The 16218-nt window shown below is 40.8% G+C and overlaps 4 protein-coding genes across 6 annotated transcripts; 1 reads left to right on the forward strand and 3 right to left on the reverse strand.

The window, feature by feature from the left end:
- Positions 1 to 709: 709 nt before the first annotated feature.
- BNAC04G04680D (ATG8-interacting protein 1) lies at positions 710 to 2413 on the reverse strand. The gene is made up of 3 exons (XM_013892756.3): positions 2258 to 2413; positions 1233 to 1914; positions 710 to 1137 (listed from the first exon to the last, which is right to left on the reverse strand). Exons 2-3 carry the CDS (start codon positions 1884 to 1886, stop codon positions 1033 to 1035), a joined length of 759 nt encoding a protein of 252 aa, XP_013748210.1. The 5' UTR covers positions 1887 to 1914; positions 2258 to 2413; the 3' UTR covers positions 710 to 1032.
- Positions 2414 to 2499: 86 nt separating this feature from the next.
- BNAC04G04690D lies at positions 2500 to 4228 on the forward strand. Its single transcript, XM_013892755.3, has 9 exons — positions 2500 to 2654; positions 2734 to 2814; positions 2910 to 2999; positions 3089 to 3258; positions 3335 to 3404; positions 3501 to 3580; positions 3686 to 3748; positions 3852 to 3928; positions 4016 to 4228. Exons 1-9 carry the CDS (start codon positions 2577 to 2579, stop codon positions 4114 to 4116), a joined length of 810 nt encoding a protein of 269 aa, XP_013748209.1. The 5' UTR covers positions 2500 to 2576; the 3' UTR covers positions 4117 to 4228.
- Positions 4106 to 5174, reverse strand: LOC106450931. The gene is made up of 3 exons (XM_013892754.3): positions 4799 to 5174; positions 4474 to 4602; positions 4106 to 4402 (listed from the first exon to the last, which is right to left on the reverse strand). The coding sequence occupies exons 1-3, from the start codon at positions 5105 to 5107 to the stop codon at positions 4226 to 4228; spliced, it is 615 nt and encodes a 204-aa protein (XP_013748208.1). The 5' UTR covers positions 5108 to 5174; the 3' UTR covers positions 4106 to 4225.
- A 643-nt stretch (positions 5175 to 5817) lies between these two features.
- Positions 5818 to 9097, reverse strand: LOC111197935 (AT-rich interactive domain-containing protein 1). 3 transcript variants are annotated; one of them, XM_013892750.3, is made up of 3 exons: positions 8994 to 9097; positions 7727 to 8534; positions 5818 to 7592 (listed from the first exon to the last, which is right to left on the reverse strand). In XM_013892750.3, exons 2-3 carry the CDS (start codon positions 8513 to 8515, stop codon positions 6807 to 6809), a joined length of 1575 nt encoding a protein of 524 aa, XP_013748204.1. In that variant the 5' UTR covers positions 8516 to 8534; positions 8994 to 9097; the 3' UTR covers positions 5818 to 6806. The 3 variants fall into 3 exon arrangements, with proteins under 3 accessions (XP_013748204.1, XP_013748205.1, XP_022557945.1); XM_013892751.3 differs by lacking the exon at positions 8994 to 9097 and adding an exon at positions 8649 to 8967; XM_022702224.2 differs by lacking the exon at positions 8994 to 9097 and having other exon boundaries at positions 7727 to 8625.
- Between the last annotated feature and the right edge of the window lie 7121 nt (positions 9098 to 16218).

Below are 16218 nucleotides of genomic sequence, written 5' to 3' on the forward strand. Positions count from 1 at the left end.
ATTTTATAGCTGAATTTTTTTTTATAACTTAAACTTAATTACAGTTGCCTACGGCAAGTTACATGAAATACAAACAATAAAATAGTTTAGATTAGGTACATCAAGAATATCCCATGCACTGATGCACAGATGTAATATTTTCTAATAATAGTAGAAAAAGATAGAAACTCAAAAAGATATGTAAAACTGAAAGGGATCTTCGACGGTTGACTCTTTTTTTGGACAACCGACCGCTATGACTTTATATGACTAAAAAAACTTGTTCGACATTTGGCACATTTATGGTAATAATGAAATTAATGACTTTTTGGTTACGACTTGTGAACCGATCACGTAACTGTAATAAATAGATACCGAGCGTGGCTTGTCCCACAGAAAAGGTTCATTTACGTGATTTTCTGTTCATTCTCATTTTGCATTAAGATCATATCTAGAATTAATAAGAGAAATAAAAAAATTTAAAATACATATTGAAAAGTTGCTAAACAGTGAATGAAATCATTATTGTTATATAGTTAGTTACCCCCTCACTTATATTCACATGGTAATTAATACTAGTAGTAATCACTACAACACTCAACTACTCTAAAGGCTTATTATTGACTTATTTGTTAGCATGTCTTATGATTCTAAATTTCATACTATATTTTTGCTTTACAGTTTTTTTACAAATCAGAACGTATTGTCTCTTTTAGGAATCATCCAACGATAGTAAAATAAAAATTCGTAATTTAAAAAGAGAAAATCAAGTGTATAATGTGTCTATATTTTCACACACACTAAGACAAGAAAGAAGCTAACAAAAAAAATAAAGACGAAAGAAGCTTTTCGCACTGAAAGAGAGAGTCCTGTGACTTGTGTGACAAGGGAATTGAATCTCCGTTCTAATAGTACAAGATGATAAAGCCAACATAGGCTGAAGAAAACCAAAAGCGTTTGACGTTGAGGCACACACATGTAACTCAAGAACAAGTTTGTTTATGTACCTGTGCTGTGTGAGCAACGAATGATACAATGGCTTTTTTTTTGTCACTAGATCTCACTGGAGGTGCCACTCCTTACGAGAGAAGCTTGTGGGTTACTTCTCACAATCACACCTTTCAAGCGAGAGAGAGGTTCAAGTACCCTGCTCAGCTTCTGTGTGAGCAAAAACAAAATAAGAGTCGTCATTTCAAATGAATGGCTATTACCATCTTGTAATGATTATTGACACATGTTTTTAGATCATTAACCTCGCTACTGATGCTTGACTGCCACTTGAGCTGCAAAACCTGCCACCTCTCTTGCTGCCAGCGTTGACCAAGAACCACTAGTCCCGTGACAGCAGCTGCAAAGAACAAAGACCACATCGCATTCGCTTCTCTTGTGCGTATATACATGGAAACAGCTCTCCTTCTCCACCACGCTTCGCAAGGAACGTCGTGTCTCGCCTTCTTACCATCCTTCTCAACTCCAAGTGTATCCTTTGCAGTATGAGAACGAAGATCCAACTCCTCCTCCTCGTCATTCTCATTTGGCTCAGAATCAATTAACCGGTCTGATTCCATGTACTGTCTCGAAGTACTATTAGGTTCATCAGACAATCCCTGACCTTCTTCTGGCATCATCAAGCCTTGGCCATCCTTACTCCCTTCTTCCTCTTCCAAGACAGGTTCATCATCATCAACAATTGGTAAATCCTCATGCTGGCTAGGTGGGAACACAAAGTGGTCAGACATGAACAAATCACGCGAAGTCGCAGCTCCGTAGTACGCATGATCAAACTTCCTCGCATCTTTGGACTCAACGTTATAAGGACCAGGAGAAGCAGCATAAGCTGATGAAGTAAGCGAAACAACTTCCCATTCATTCCCACGAGGAGGATGATGATCCTCTTTGTCAGCCATCTTCTAAACCACAGAATCTCCAACAACCCTATAAACAGAAAAGAACTCTGCTTTAGTTAACTATAGAAAAAACAGAGCATATCTCACATCTTCATAGGTAAAGGACCAAACTTTCATCGTTTTGATTTGCAATACATAGTAGAATCCGCTAGGATTGAAACCAATCAAGACTAGGCGTATTCAGAAACAGAGGAAAACAAATTCCTTTCTGGGTTCTATCAGATTCAATTAGCAGAATGGTAAAGGCGATCTCTTTCCACAACTAACTAATCGAATTCGAAACGAGCTCTAACAACACCTATCACAGTAAACAATTGAGAAGAAGAAGAAAGAGTTTGACAAAGGGAAGAATCGCTCGTCGGGAAAAGTACCTAATAAAGAGACGATACGTAATCGATTTGATTGGATCCGGAGATTGATGATGAGATTCTTCTCCCTCTCTCTCTCTCTCTTTCTCTCTCTGGAGGAGGAGACTTGAAGATCAGCTATTATTTGAAACCGGCTGAAATACACGGTGGGACCGGCTGCAGTCGGTAAAAAAAATATTATCACAAAGCTTTTTATATAAATACCTGTGGTACTGACACGTGGCTTGTTATGATTGGGTCTTAAGAGTAAGAGTAAAACCGTCGTCTCTTATTATTAAACAACTGTGTGGCGGATGCTTGAAACCAGTGGAGGAGAAGGAGAATGGGAGATCTCTACGCTTTGGACTTCGATGGAGTCCTCTGCGATAGCTGTGGAGAGAGCTCTCTTTCTGCTGTTAAGGTCAAACTCTTCGATATTCTCTCTAATTAAGTCTCTGTGTTTATTTCGTTTCCAAGTTTTGGGTTTACTGTGTTGATAGGCTGCGAGAGTGAGATGGCCTGGTTTGTTCGTGGGAGTTGACTCAGCTCTAGAGGAATGGATCGTTGATCAGATGCATATCGTAAATTCACCATCTTTATTACTGTTTTTTTCTCCTTAAAGCTTTGATTTTGAAAGAATGTGAAAGCTTACTGAGGAGCTGGTGTTTTTTTGTAGGTGAGACCTGTGGTGGAAACTGGCTATGAGAATCTTCTACTTGTTCGCCTACTGTTGGAGACGAAGATGCCCTATATTCGAAAATCTTCAGTGAGTGTGAATGCATTAAGAGATCCTCTCTGTGTATTGTAAGATCAACAGTTTTGGATGATGATTGGTTGTGTTTTGTTTATTTTAAGGTAGCAGAGGGGTTGACTGTTGATGGGATATTGGAGAGCTGGGGAAAGATTAAGCCTGTTATCATGGAAGCTTGGGATGAAGATGATAAAGATGCTTTGATCGATTTGTTTGGGAAAGTTAGAGATGATTGGATTAACAATGACTTGACCACTTGGATTGGTGCCAATAGGTATATATATGTCTTTAAGATATCTTTTGTTGTGAATTTAGCTTCATAGCTGTGACAATGTACACTATATTTGCAGATTCTATCCAGGAGTATCAGATGCACTGAAGTTTGCCAGCTCAAAGATTTACATTGTTACCACCAAACAGGTGCTGTAATGATTCTTAACTGTCTGGACTTGTGTACTGTCTTGTCGCTCTCAGTAGCTGAACTTTGTTAGTATCTGTGTGGGGTGGAAATTGCAGGGACGGTTTGCAGAAGCGTTGCTGCGTGAAATAGCAGGTGTAATCATACCACCGGAAAGGATTTACGCTTTGGGTTCAGGGTCAGTATCAGTATACTATATCACCAATGAACTTTGATCTTCTTCTAGTTTCTCCAGATTTTATGCCCAAGCTAACTTTTTATTCGGTTTGATATCTCTCATCAGGCCAAAGGTGGAAGTGCTAAAGCTACTTCAGAATAAACCAGAACACCAGGGCTTGAAGCTGCAGTAAGTCTCTTCCATGCTTTTTACAAATCTATGTATCACTGTTTCTACATGACTTGGTAACACCATTAGTTTACAATCCCTATGGATCATTTCATTTGGACAGTTTCGTGGAAGACAGACTTGCAACGCTGAAGAATGTCATCAAAGAGCCTGAACTAGACAAATGGAATCTATACCTAAGTAAGTCTCTTCTTCTCTCCCCTCATATAATCTTTTTTTCTGGTTCTTCTCGCTGATTACTCTGATGAATTCTTATCTATGAAACAGGTAACTGGGGCTACAACACAGAGAAAGAGAGAGCAGAAGCTGAAAGCATTTCAAGAATTCAGGTTATCGAGCTTTCCACGTTTAGCAGTAAGCTTAAATGAGTTGTATACTCATCAGAAAGAAGCTTCCCTTTTCATTGTTACTCTACGAACCAAACATGTCAAAGATATTGTAGCTAAGATTCAGCTAGCAGAGATAAAACTTTCAATCTCATAACTCATCCTTGGTAACATCATTCTTGTTATTACCATCACCATCTTCATCACCCTTGCTTTGCTTAAGTTTGTCGACGACATCGTCAAGTGGAGGATCTCCAGGTCTTCTAAACTCTTGTTTCCCTATCTTAACCTCGTAAGCCTCTTCTTGGCTCAGCACAAACTCCCTTAGCTACAAAGAGAGTTGATTCTAGTTGTCAAGAATCTCTCTGACTACAAAGTTTACAATTTTTATCTTATTACCTCAGTCACTTCCTTCCCGTTCTGCATATTGAACATCACCGTGCTTCGATCCACGGCCATGAACCTCACTCCCAACCCACCTGTTCTCGGAACTTTCGTCCATTTCATAGCAATGTCCACCACCATATCCTGTTGATTGAAATCAAAACGATTTTAGAACCAGAGTTCCGTAGGCTATTTAGTAAAGATTTCAATAAATATTTTTTTTAAACAAATTTGGAGACCTATATTTATGTAATTTTCTTCAAAAAAATTGGAACTCCGGGCGAATGTTTCATTCAGCTTGAAGCTACTTGACCTGAACCGATTCGTAGCTTTGTATTACCTTAGTACGTTGGACGCCTAACCGGAGCTTGACGAATCCAACGACCGGTGCAAAAGTCCGTTTAGCCATCTCCTCCTGGATCTGATCGAATCCCATGTTGGAGAAATCCGGAGGAGGATCGAACTCCGGCGCGGATGCTTTTTTCCCCCACGTTTTCCACGATTCTTCTTCTTCGTTGTCTTCCACGTCGTCTAGATCGTCGGTGATCTCGATCCGTCGCTTCCCCGCTTCGACGGATCCGTAAAAGCTGGAGATCAGAAGAAAGACGATGCAACAAAGTAGAGAGGAGCGCAGGATCTTCTTCTCCATGGTTTGTGAGTTTAACCGTTAACGGAGGAGGAGGAAGTGAGACGCAACGGCATTTCTAAATCAGTTGAGTAACGACATAAACTGAAACCTGATCACTACAAACTGCTTGCTGTTTTTGATATTTTGTATATGGAGTGTGTGCCGAGTGATGTACTTACTTATGACAAGCATGTAAAAGCCCTTTTTTTTTTTTTTTTTCAACATGTAAAAGCCCAATTAAATTGAATTGAATGCTATACGAAAAAAAAAGTAAAGAAAGAAGTTAGAGAGAAAAATTAGATCTTGGAGGTTCGGTGTCCGGCCGGCGCATAAGCGCGCGTGCCGGCGCCGGAGCTCGTCGTCTTTCAGTTTAATTGGCCGGCTTTTGTCTTATCCTTCTCTCCTTCAGTGATCGTCTTGTCTGAGCTGTGGTTTCATCATCATCCGTGATGTATCGGATCTTGGAGTGAAGACGCGGTTGGTGTGGAGTTGATGGTGCGGTGAGGACGCGTGTAGTATGGATCTCGTTCCCGGGAGATGGAGGCTTCCACAGATCCGTCGTCTCCGGCTTTTGTCACTGCAAGGTGGAAGCGTCTTTGGCTTCGCCGTCGTCGGCTCAAGTCCCCGGGGTGTGAAGGCTTCCTCAGCTTCTAGCCGCCGGCTTTAGGTTTTTTTAGTTATGGTTCCTTAGTGCTGGGTTCGAGCTGGGATCGACTGGTTCTTGGTTGTCGCTTTAGGGTTGAAGATTTCAAGCTGTCGCTCTGTCGGAGGAGCTCTCTAGGAGAGATGAGGCTCTCCGACGGGTAGATAGAGTGGAAAGTATTGGATGGGTTCGGCGGAGGCTCTTCGGTTACGAGCTTCGTTTGAAGTTTGTTGTGGTGAGGGATTCCAGTGGTGAGACGAGGCGGAGACGGCCAAGTCGAGGCGAATGTGACGCGTGCAGTTCTGATGGGTTGAGATGCATCCATGTGTCCGGCATCCAGTCTTCTTGACGCTCGAGTCGGTCGTCGTCACACCGGGGATGGTTTGGGCCGTTGGCCAGTGTAATGGGTAGGTCTTTAGTGTGGATCATTAGGCCTGGTATTTAGTTTATGTATTTTGGGCTTTCATGTAATCTGTTTCTGGGCTTGACCCGATTCTTTTAATATTAAAAACATTGACAGGAAAAAAAAAAAAAAAAAAAACCCAGTTAAATCAAAACTTTTATTAACAAATGGTTTTTTTTCCAAAATAATCACGCGTGTCTTGATTTAATTGGAGAAAGTGTGCGGTCTTTTTTAAACTTGATATATAAAGTTTTGATAGATGGTACAGTCACGAAACTGATGTATAAACTCATTTCCTGTTGACAAAAAAAAAAACTCATTTCCTACTTTCCTTTAGAAACAAACAAAACAAATAGCAATAACAATGTTTGCTTCTGTTGTATTCACCAAAATGATCCGAAATTTTACTGTACTTGTTTTGGAGAAACCTCGTCTCTGATTCATCAGTCCTTTTAAGCAATGCCAACCCAGAAAAAAAAAAAAAAAGAATACTCCTATAGAATCATCAAAAGAGTGGAGTGATCATGAAAGTATTTACCTCAAATACCAAAACCCGAATTTGCTGAGCCGACGTAACTGATGAACAGAACCCTTTCTCCCCCGAAGTTTATAAGCACTTTCAATGGCTGCTCCCACTTAAAACCCAAGATTCATCAAGTGTTACTACTACCTCTCTATCGACGTCTTTTTTTCTTGGGCGTAAGCAAAACGGGTTTCTGTGATGTGTTTGCTTCCAGGTTTGGATCTTCACTCGCTGTTGCAATCCTGTACTGTGTGTCAGTATCACTGTCAATCTCATAAGGAGTCATTCTACTCTGATTTGCTCTAAACTGCAAAAGCGTCACGTTGTAGAAGTAGCTCACGATCTTTCCTCTGCTCTTTGAAGGAAGAACGCTCCTGAGCTCATCGAAGAAAGACGGGATAAGTGTAGGTGGAGAAGGCATCAAAGACATCACCTTCTTCAGTTCAAACTCTGTCCAATACTGCAGATTACCTTCACCCATTGTATCGAAACACCACATGTAGAAAGCTGAACCAAGTTCGAGTTTCAGTTTCTCCTGTTTTGCCTTGATATGGAATCTGACACAACCAACAGAGCCTGGATTTTGGCAGCCACAAGAAGCATCTTGTCTTCCTTTTCCAATAGGATCTCTTTCGATGAGAAGGTTATTTTTGTTGTTTTGTTCTTTGTTAAGTGGCCAGTTCAGAGTGCCTAGCCACTTTGGATCGCTTTCAGTGATGATGCCAGTCCACTCAGGTACTTCAGCTTGAAACTCTGGACCAACTAGACCACCTGATTCATCCTCCTCGTCTGAACCCTCTGAACCCGAGCCATCCTCAGAAGATATCCCAGCTTTCCTCTCATTAAACTGATTCCTATCGAAACTGAGTCTCTCTCTTAGATTGTAACTAGTCCCAGCACTATCCTGATACAGAGACGGATGCATCTTCTGGATTTTCTGAAAACACACGCAAGCAAAATGATCAAGACTTGGAATGGCATAAACATGGAAGAAAAATGCATATGCAATTCATGATTCAACAGCCAAAAACAATCATAACTCAATAATGAACTTCAAGTCACCAAACACACCTGCCAAATCTTTTCACAAGACGAATCAGAGTTCGTTCTTGAAGCTCTAAACAGAAGAAGCTCTTTCCACGGCTCTTCACTTCCATAACAATCCCACTTTGATCTATCCGGCAAAGAGCCAACAGATACGTCACATGGATCCTTAGCAGCCTCGCTTAACCACTTCAAAGTCACTAAAGAACACTCCCGTTTCCTCTTCCCAGGGGAAGAACCAGAATCAAGAAACACAGCTTCCTCAAGCTTCTTATCATCAGATCTTCTCCTAGCTTTCGATATAAACCATTTAAACTCTCCTCCCACCTCTCTTGAAACCATACCTTCCCTCAACTCATACTTCCTCTTCACCTGAGCCACAAAATCCCCAAACCTACCGATCAGATCATCCGATACTCCAGGCAGCTCCACGCCACCACCATCACCTCCAACGACTCTGTTCAACCACCGCGCAAGCGAGGCGAGGTACTTGACGTAGATCGATTTCGCAGATAAACCTAATTTAGACTCGCTCCCGACTTCCTCCCACGCAGCATTCTCCGAAACGGCTTTGAAACCGCCTCTGTGGCTCACGCCGACGAAGAGGCCGAAGAGATCAACGGTCGCCGGAGGCGGAGGACAGAACTCGACGACGAACGATTCGAGCAAGCGTCGGAACGAGGAGACGAGTTCGTTCATATTCTTCTCAACCGCCGAATCTGAGTAAGAGACTGCTTCGGGAGACTTGTTCAGGTCGAAACTCTTCGGAGTTTTGCGGAAATCGACGGCGTCGTCTTCGTCGTCTGCTGCAGCCATCGACGACGAACGGCGAATCCTACAACCATTCATAGATCCCATTTATATACATAAACAGTAACAAACGAAAAAAAAAAGGTAAAGAAACTGAAACCCTAGGAAACTTCGACGAGATCGAGAATCGTTAGCTTACGATTACGACTCCATAGATTCCATGGCAATTTTTTTAGCGGGAAATACAAAAAAAAAAAACGGAAAATCGAAAAAAGCTAGGGCCATTTCTCAAAACCTTGACCCGCCATTTCCTCTCTCTGTCAAGGTTTGGGTTTCGGATGGATGGTGACGGGATCAGAAGTTTGGGGTCGGAAATCAAACTTTTCGAAACTGTAGACCCTATTCCGCAAAATTTTAAACTATGTTTTTCCCCTAGATTTAGGGTTAATAGTAAACGAATTGTAAAACAATGCGATAAAAATGAAAATCGCCGACAGAATATACTATTGAAAGGAGAGATAAATAATATTGCGAAATGTCTAACCTTTCTTTGTGTAATTTCGCCTGTATTTAGAAGTGTAGAGAAATGATTTGTTTTATTGAATGAAGCACGACGGTTATTTATGGGAGACGCTTTGGAAATGAGGGAGACTCGTACCATTAAATATAAAGATATACTGTACATATATTAGCTGTCATATGACGTATTAACTCTGGTTAGTTGTTAACCCACAGGTTGAGTTAAACACTAACAAACTACAAAGGGGGTTTGTTAGTGTTTTTTAGGCTCTTCTAAGAAAATGTTTATGGATTCTCATTTGGGCCTTAAAAACATGAGTCAAACCTTCAATTTTTCAATATAAATAAATAAAGAAAAGAAAAGAAAAAAGAATAAAAACTGTGATTTGCAAAGTCACTAGAACTTAAGACTGTCATTTTCCTAAATATTGTTCATTTTTTATATTTTTAAATCTTTCAACTAATTATACATATTTGTTGCGAACAATAAGGGAAATCGTGTGTGTTTCTGTGTATTATTACTCAATCAAAGTGTTCCCTTATATAAGAGTTACAAGGAATAGGGAAAAGAAAATTATCCAAAACCTAATACAACATGAAATAGGAAAAGATCTAAAACATATAAATGGAAACATCCTAAGACTAAAGTCGGCCGACTCTCTCTCCTCTTGGGCCGCCGACTCTCTCTCCTATTGGGCCACGGTTTGGCCTTGCCTTGATATGGTTACTAGCAATCCACATTGTTCATAACACTCCCCCTTGGATGCTATAACCATATGAGCTCGTATCATGCACGATGTTGCCTCGTTAAAACCTCTCTAGGAAAACCAAAAACCCAAGGTGGGAAAAAAATGGAAACCGTAGACAAGAAAAATAGTACAACGCATGACACTCCCCCTGATGAAGGTATCACGGAAGATCCTTCAGCCGGCGCATACCTATCTGATGAACCAGCTTCCTGAATGTTGAGGTTCGCAGAGACTTGGTGAAGAGGTCGGCTGAGTTGTCGTTGGATCGGACTTGAACTACTTGAACCTCCTTTGCCTTCTGTAAGTCGTGGGTGAAGAAGAACTTAGGCAGGATGTGCTTTGTCCTGTATCCTTTGATGTATCCTTGAGCTGAGCAATGCACGCTGCATTGTCCTCGCAGATGATCATTGGCTCCTCCTTCTCTTGTCCCACGGCCAGACCACTCTCTCTTAAGACATGGTCGGTCATGTTCCTCAACCAGACAAGTTCACGGCTTGCCTCATACATGGCTATGATCTCGGCGTGATTAAATGATGTGGCTACTAAGGATTGCTTTGTTGAGCGCCAGCATATTGCGGATCCACTATGTGTGAACACATATCCTGTTTGAGATCTAGCCTGGTGTGGGTCAGATAAGTACCCAACATCTGCATATCCGACCATGCTCTCTCCTGGCCGGTTGGTGTAGAACAAACCGAAATCCTTTGTTCCTTGCAGATACCTGAACAGATGTTTCACTCCGTTCCAATGCCTTAAGGTCGGACATGAACCAAATCTAGATAGTAAGCTCACGGCAAAGCTTATGTCCGGTCTAGTATGACTAGCTAAGTACATTAAGGCCCCAATGGCACTTAAGTAAGGCACTTCCGATCCGAGTGCTTCCTCGTCCGGTTTCTTAGGTCCGAATGGATCCTTCTCAATGTCTAAGGACCTCACGACCATAGGACACAGTAAGGGATGAGCCTGGTCCATATTAAATTGCTTGAGTATCTTTTCTGTATAAGTTTCTTGATGCACAAGGATGCCATTTGCTTTATACTCAAACTGTAATCCCAAACAGAACTTAGTTTTCCCTAAGTCTTTCATCTCTAATTCTTTCTTTAGACACTCAACGGTTTGGGAAATCTCTCCAGGGGTTCCTATTATATTCAGGTCATCCACATAAACAGACATTATAACATAGCCCTTGCTGTCGAATTTCTTTATGAATATACATAGACTTATTGGATCATTCTTATAACCCTCTTTCGTTAGGTACTCGGATAATCGGTTATACCACATTCGACCTGATTGCTTTAAACCATATAAGGCTTTATTCAACTGAATGCAATGTTGTTCTCGAGAACCTTTCTTATCTTTGAGCTTAATACCCTCTGGAACTCTCATATGTATTTCATTATCCAGTGGTCCGTATAGGTATGCAGTTACTACATCCATTACGCGCAAATCAATGTTTTCTTTCACGGCCAGACTGATTAGATATCTTAATGTAGTCGCATCCACCACAGGGGAATAAGTTTCCTCATAGTCTATTCCTGGTCTTTGTGAGAATCCTTGTGCTACAAGCCGTGCTTTGTATCTCACTACTTCTCTTTTCTCATTTCTCTTCCTTACAAAAAACTCATTTATATCCCACTGGTTTGACATCTCTTGGTGTCAAGATTATAGGGCCAAAAACGCTTCTCTTTCTCAATGATTCTAACTCCACGTTTATAGCTTCTTTCCATTTGATCCAATCTGATCTTAGCATGCATTCTTGTATGGACGTGGGTTCTAGATCCTCATCTTTATCCATGATCTCAAGTGCTACCTTGTATGCAAATAAATCATCAACGTTGATATCTTTTCTGTTCCATTGTTTTCCAGACATTACATGGTCTATAGAGATCTCTTGATTATCCGGCTCTTGTGTCCCGTGAAGCCCAGCGTCCCGGACCTCACTTTGAGGAACAGCCGGATCATCGGGTGTGGTCGGTATGCTTGGCTCGACCGATCCATCTATGTCCTGGACGGTTTCCTTGATGCTCTCGGATCCAGCACCTTTCTTGGATTTCCGAGGCTGTTTATCTTTGGAACCAATTGGTCTTCCACGTTTTAAACGTTGTTTAGACTCTGTAGCCACTTGACATTGTCCATCTTGGACGTCTAATCTTATAGGTGCATTACAAGCCGGGATGTGTGATATTGTCACTCTATTTGGGTCAGCAAATGTATCTGGCAGTCTATTAGCTAGCTCTTGAAGATGTATAATCTTTTAGACTTCTAAATCACAATCTTTAGTCCGAGGATCTTGCCAAGATGTTGATGGTCTAAACCATTCCAAATCTTTTGTTATCAACCGGCTGTTATCTCCCCCTAAGGACGGATATGTGGACTCATCAAACTGTGAGTCTTCGTATCTGGCCTTAAACAAATCACCGGTTGTTGGCTCAAGATACTTTATAATGCTTGGGGATTCATATCCTACGTATATTCCCATCCTCCTCTGCGGTCCCATCTTAGTTCTCTGTGGTGGAGCAATTGGAACGTAGACGGCACATCCGAATGTTTTGATGTGGGACACGTCTGGCTCATGACCCGTAAGTAGTTGGGATGGTGAATATCTATGCTCACTAGATGGCCTGATGCGAATTAGTTCCGTTGCATGTAAAACCGCATGTCCCCATGCTGATACCGGAAGTTGAGACTTCATAAGCAATGGCTGGGCTATCAACTGGATACGTTTAATGAAGGATTCGGCCAAGCCGTTCTGTGTATGGACATGTGCCACAGAGTGTTCTACTCTTACCCCCATGGACATACAGTATTCATTAAACGCTTGGGACGTAAACTCACCAGCATTGTCTAGACGTATAGTCTTAAGAGGAAAATTTGGAAAGTGTGCTCTCAGCCTTATCATCTGAGCAAGCAGCCGTGCAAAGGCTAGATTCCGAGTGGATAGCAGACATACATGCGACCATTTGGTTGATGCATCAATGAGGACCATGAAGTATCTAAACGTCCCACAAGGTGGGTGTATTGGTCCACATATATCTCCTTGGATTCTTTCCAGAAATTTTAAGGTTTCTTTATTAACCTTGGCTGGTGATGGCCTAGTTATGAGTTTCCCTTGTGCACATGCTGCACATGTGAGATTTCGTGGGATCACTCCTTTAAACGTGTCCCCTTGTGAATTCATCATCAATTTTCGCATCATCCCTGTTCCGGGATGGCCAAGCCGGTTATGCCATAAAGTGAATATCTCGGAGGCATTTGCCTCGATCATACTGATCCTTGCATAGTATAGACCAGTAGACATTGCGGGCATAGTCTCTAGGATCTTTTTATTGCCTTTGGTGATCGAAGTTATGTTAAGGAATTCTTTGTTTCCTTCTTCCCATGTTTCAAGATGGAAACCATTCAATCTTATATCTTTGAAACTTAATAAGCTTCTTCTAGAGCTTGGGGAATACAAGGCGGTTTTGATCTCTAGGTGAGTGCCCTTGGGCATCAACACATAGGCTTGGCCGTGACCTTCAATCAGGCTAGCCTCACCCGCAATGGTATGTACCTTTGCACTTTGCATTGTGAGATTCATAAAGTACCTTTTGTCTCTAAGTATTGTATGACTTGTGCCACTATCCACCACAAGTATACTCATCTCATCATTCATTCAATAAATAAAATTTTTCTAAAATTTAGGGACTTTATAAGATCTTTAAAATTCTTATTATTATAAATGTCATTACATACAATAAAAACACCAAATCAAAGACATAAAACAATAAGACAATGTGGTTCGAAAACTAGTCCTTTAGACAATCGGATGTCTCAAAATCCATTTGGTCATCTTTGTTATCTTTGTCGTATTCATTGTCAGCATCATATCCATATTCTTTGTCATCATGACCGTTTTCTTGGATCATGTTTGCCTCCGGATTCTTGTTCTTGAGGCTCTCTTGGTAGAGGTCGCACAAGTGTTTCGGAGTTCTGCAGTTCTTGGCCCAGTGGTTGTCCATTCCGCATCTGTGACATAATGACTTAGACGTGTAAGATGGTTTGGATATGCCACCTCGTCCACGGCCATAACTGCCTCGGCCCCGACCGTAATTGGAACCACGACCACGGTTATTGTGGTTTCCTTTTCGGCCGGTTGAGTAGTTGTCTCGACCGTTATGATTGTCACGCCTATGCCCCTTGTACCCACCACGGCTATTGCCGTATGGTTTCCTGTTGTCTTGGGTGTAGTATGTCTCTTTGGGATATTTCTTTTCAACCTCATGGGCTTCAGGTAATGGTGCTGTCCCGGCCGGTCTGGCTCCACTATTCTTCATAAGAAGCTCATTGTTTGCCTCGGCCAAGAGTAGACATGAGATCAGGTCAGTATATGTGGCAAAACCTTTTGTTCTATATTGCTGTTGCAACACAGAATTCGACTGATTGAAAGTCGTATAGGTCTTTTCAAGCATCATCATATCGGACACTTCTTCACCACAAAGCCTTAGTATTGAAACTATTTTGAACAAGGCTGAATTGTATTCATCCACCGACTTATAGTCCATGAATCTGAGATGCATCCAGTCGTGCCTTGCCTTTGGAAGCAACACCATCTTTTGGTGATCATATCTATGCTTTAAAGCATTCCAAAGATCCAGTGGATTCTCAATTGTCATGTACTGATCTTTAAGACCTTCAATGAGATGATGGCGCATAAAGCTTATGGCCCTGTATCTATTCTTTTCATTCTCATTGTTGTCCTCGATGATAGTATCACCGAGTCCCTTGGACTTTAGACTAATCCTTGTATCTAACGCCCATTGCAAGTAATTGTCTCCGGAGAGATTAAGGGCTGCGTAGTCTCTGTTTGCTATTTTCGACATCTGATTCACATTATCATATAAATTTTAGATTCATAATGTGATCACATGGCCGCAGGATATAAGCAAGCTCGGCCACAACACGTCTTATGCATTTATGATATTCAAAACAATACTAATCGACCATGGTGCTATCAATCATGAGCCACACGGCCCTATAGGTTTACTAATGCAATCAACCTAAGCTCGTGTGATCTATATGCTGGCCGATCTTGTTTCAATTAGTTATGAATGCATTTATCATGTTCGGATTCATGTAAAACGATTTAAACTTTCCTTATGATACCTAGGGTTTTCAATCTTTAAATTCTATCAACTTATGTTTAAGGTTTCAAGGCCTTAAGTATTTGTATGCTCAGTTAGATTAATTCAAGCAATCTAATCAATCCTAAACCTCAAATCAAACAAGAAATCAAACAAGCAAGATCAATCTTAAAATCGGATACTAGCTTCTTTTAGGGTTTAGGGTTTTCGATTCCTTGATTAGGGTTTGTCATATTTCAGATTTAATCAACCAACATTCAATCAGGTTCTAATTGGAATCACTTATGTTTCTAGTTTTAAGACTTGTCGATTTTAATCTTATGGTTTCATCAAGAACATATTTTTCCATAATGATGGATTAGGGTTCTTAATCAATCTAGGTTCTCAGATTATGTTTATACCTTTGTTTCGTAGGGGATTTAGAACCGGACCACCTGAGAATGGATGAGACTTCGAGCTGAGAATAATGGACGCTTGCTGCCTCCTATCGGGTCACGGATTGGGTCGATCGCGGGCTGGAGGCGTCTCGGCTGCAAGCTGTGCGGGGATCGGATCGTCTCGGGTCGATCGCGGACTTCGGGTTCGATCGCGAGATGGATGGCGGTTCTTCTGAGCTGGAACGTGATCTGAGAAGCTTTTTGGGATTCAAGATGGATCTTCTGAGTTCTTGAATGAACAAGATTAGGGTTTAAGTTTTGAGTCGCCGGTTTAGGCTTTTAGGTTTCGGTTTTGGTCTCAGGGTTCAGAGGCTATCGTGCTGATAACGTGTTGTGAACAATAGGGGAAATCGTGTGTGTTTCTGTGTATTATTACTCAATCAAAGTGTTCCCTTATATAGGGGTTACAAGGAATAGGGAAAATGAAATTATCCAAAACCTAATACAACATGAAACCACGGTTTGGCCTTGCCTTGATATGGTTACTAGCAATCCACATTGTTCATAACAATATTGATTTTTTTTTTTAATTTTGAATCACTAAATTTTTAATAATATAAAATAATAATTTATAACTAGTGGATGTAATCGGTAACAAATCAAATAATAAGTTACAATTTGTAATAGTTACATTTATAAATTGCAATGACATACAAACTAATTAAATATGTGTTACTAGGTGACTCACCTCACGCGGAAATGAATATTTATGAAAAAAACTAAATTATAATATTTATTAATATTTAATTATGCTTAGTTTCACATATTTTTGTGAGTTATTAATTAGTTGTGATGATTTAATGTGTTTGATTTAAAATAATTTTCAAATTTGCGATGATATTTTTTTCTAAAATTCTAGTTCGATTTTAATCTATTGCAATTTGTTTCTTATTGTTTATATGGTAATTTTATGTTGAAGTTTGTGAATTTTTGAATTTTTACAA

The sequence above is a fragment of the Brassica napus genome, chromosome C4 (assembly GCF_020379485.1).
Source record: "Brassica napus cultivar Da-Ae chromosome C4, Da-Ae, whole genome shotgun sequence".
NCBI lineage: Eukaryota > Viridiplantae > Streptophyta > Magnoliopsida > Brassicales > Brassicaceae > Brassica > Brassica napus.

Bases quoted from the DNA above. Each gene is read 5' to 3' on its own strand.
- LOC111197935 (XM_022702224.2), bottom strand. From the start codon at position 8,557: ATGGGATCTATGAATGGTTGTAGGATTCGCCGTTCGTCGTCGATGGCT. The intron at 7,593-7,726 runs GTGTGTTTGGTG...GTGTGTTTTCAG, and splicing joins CTTGTGAAAAGATTTGGCAG to AAAATCCAGAAGATGCATCC.
- LOC106450931 (XM_013892754.3), bottom strand. From the start codon at position 5,107: ATGGAGAAGAAGATCCTGCGCTCCTCTCTACTTTGTTGCATCGTCTTT. The intron at 4,603-4,798 runs GTAATACAAAGC...TTCAATCAACAG, and splicing joins TAGGCGTCCAACGTACTAAG to GATATGGTGGTGGACATTGC. The intron at 4,403-4,473 runs GTAATAAGATAA...CTCTCTTTGTAG, and splicing joins ACGGGAAGGAAGTGACTGAG to CTAAGGGAGTTTGTGCTGAG.
- BNAC04G04690D (XM_013892755.3), top strand. From the start codon at position 2,577: ATGGGAGATCTCTACGCTTTGGACTTCGATGGAGTCCTCTGCGATAGC. The intron at 3,259-3,334 runs GTATATATATGT...CTATATTTGCAG, and splicing joins ACTTGGATTGGTGCCAATAG to ATTCTATCCAGGAGTATCAG. The intron at 3,581-3,685 runs GTCAGTATCAGT...ATCTCTCATCAG, and splicing joins ATTTACGCTTTGGGTTCAGG to GCCAAAGGTGGAAGTGCTAA.
- BNAC04G04680D (XM_013892756.3), bottom strand. From the start codon at position 1,886: ATGGCTGACAAAGAGGATCATCATCCTCCTCGTGGGAATGAATGGGAA. The intron at 1,138-1,232 runs GTTAATGATCTA...TTGCTCACACAG, and splicing joins AGTCAAGCATCAGTAGCGAG to AAGCTGAGCAGGGTACTTGA.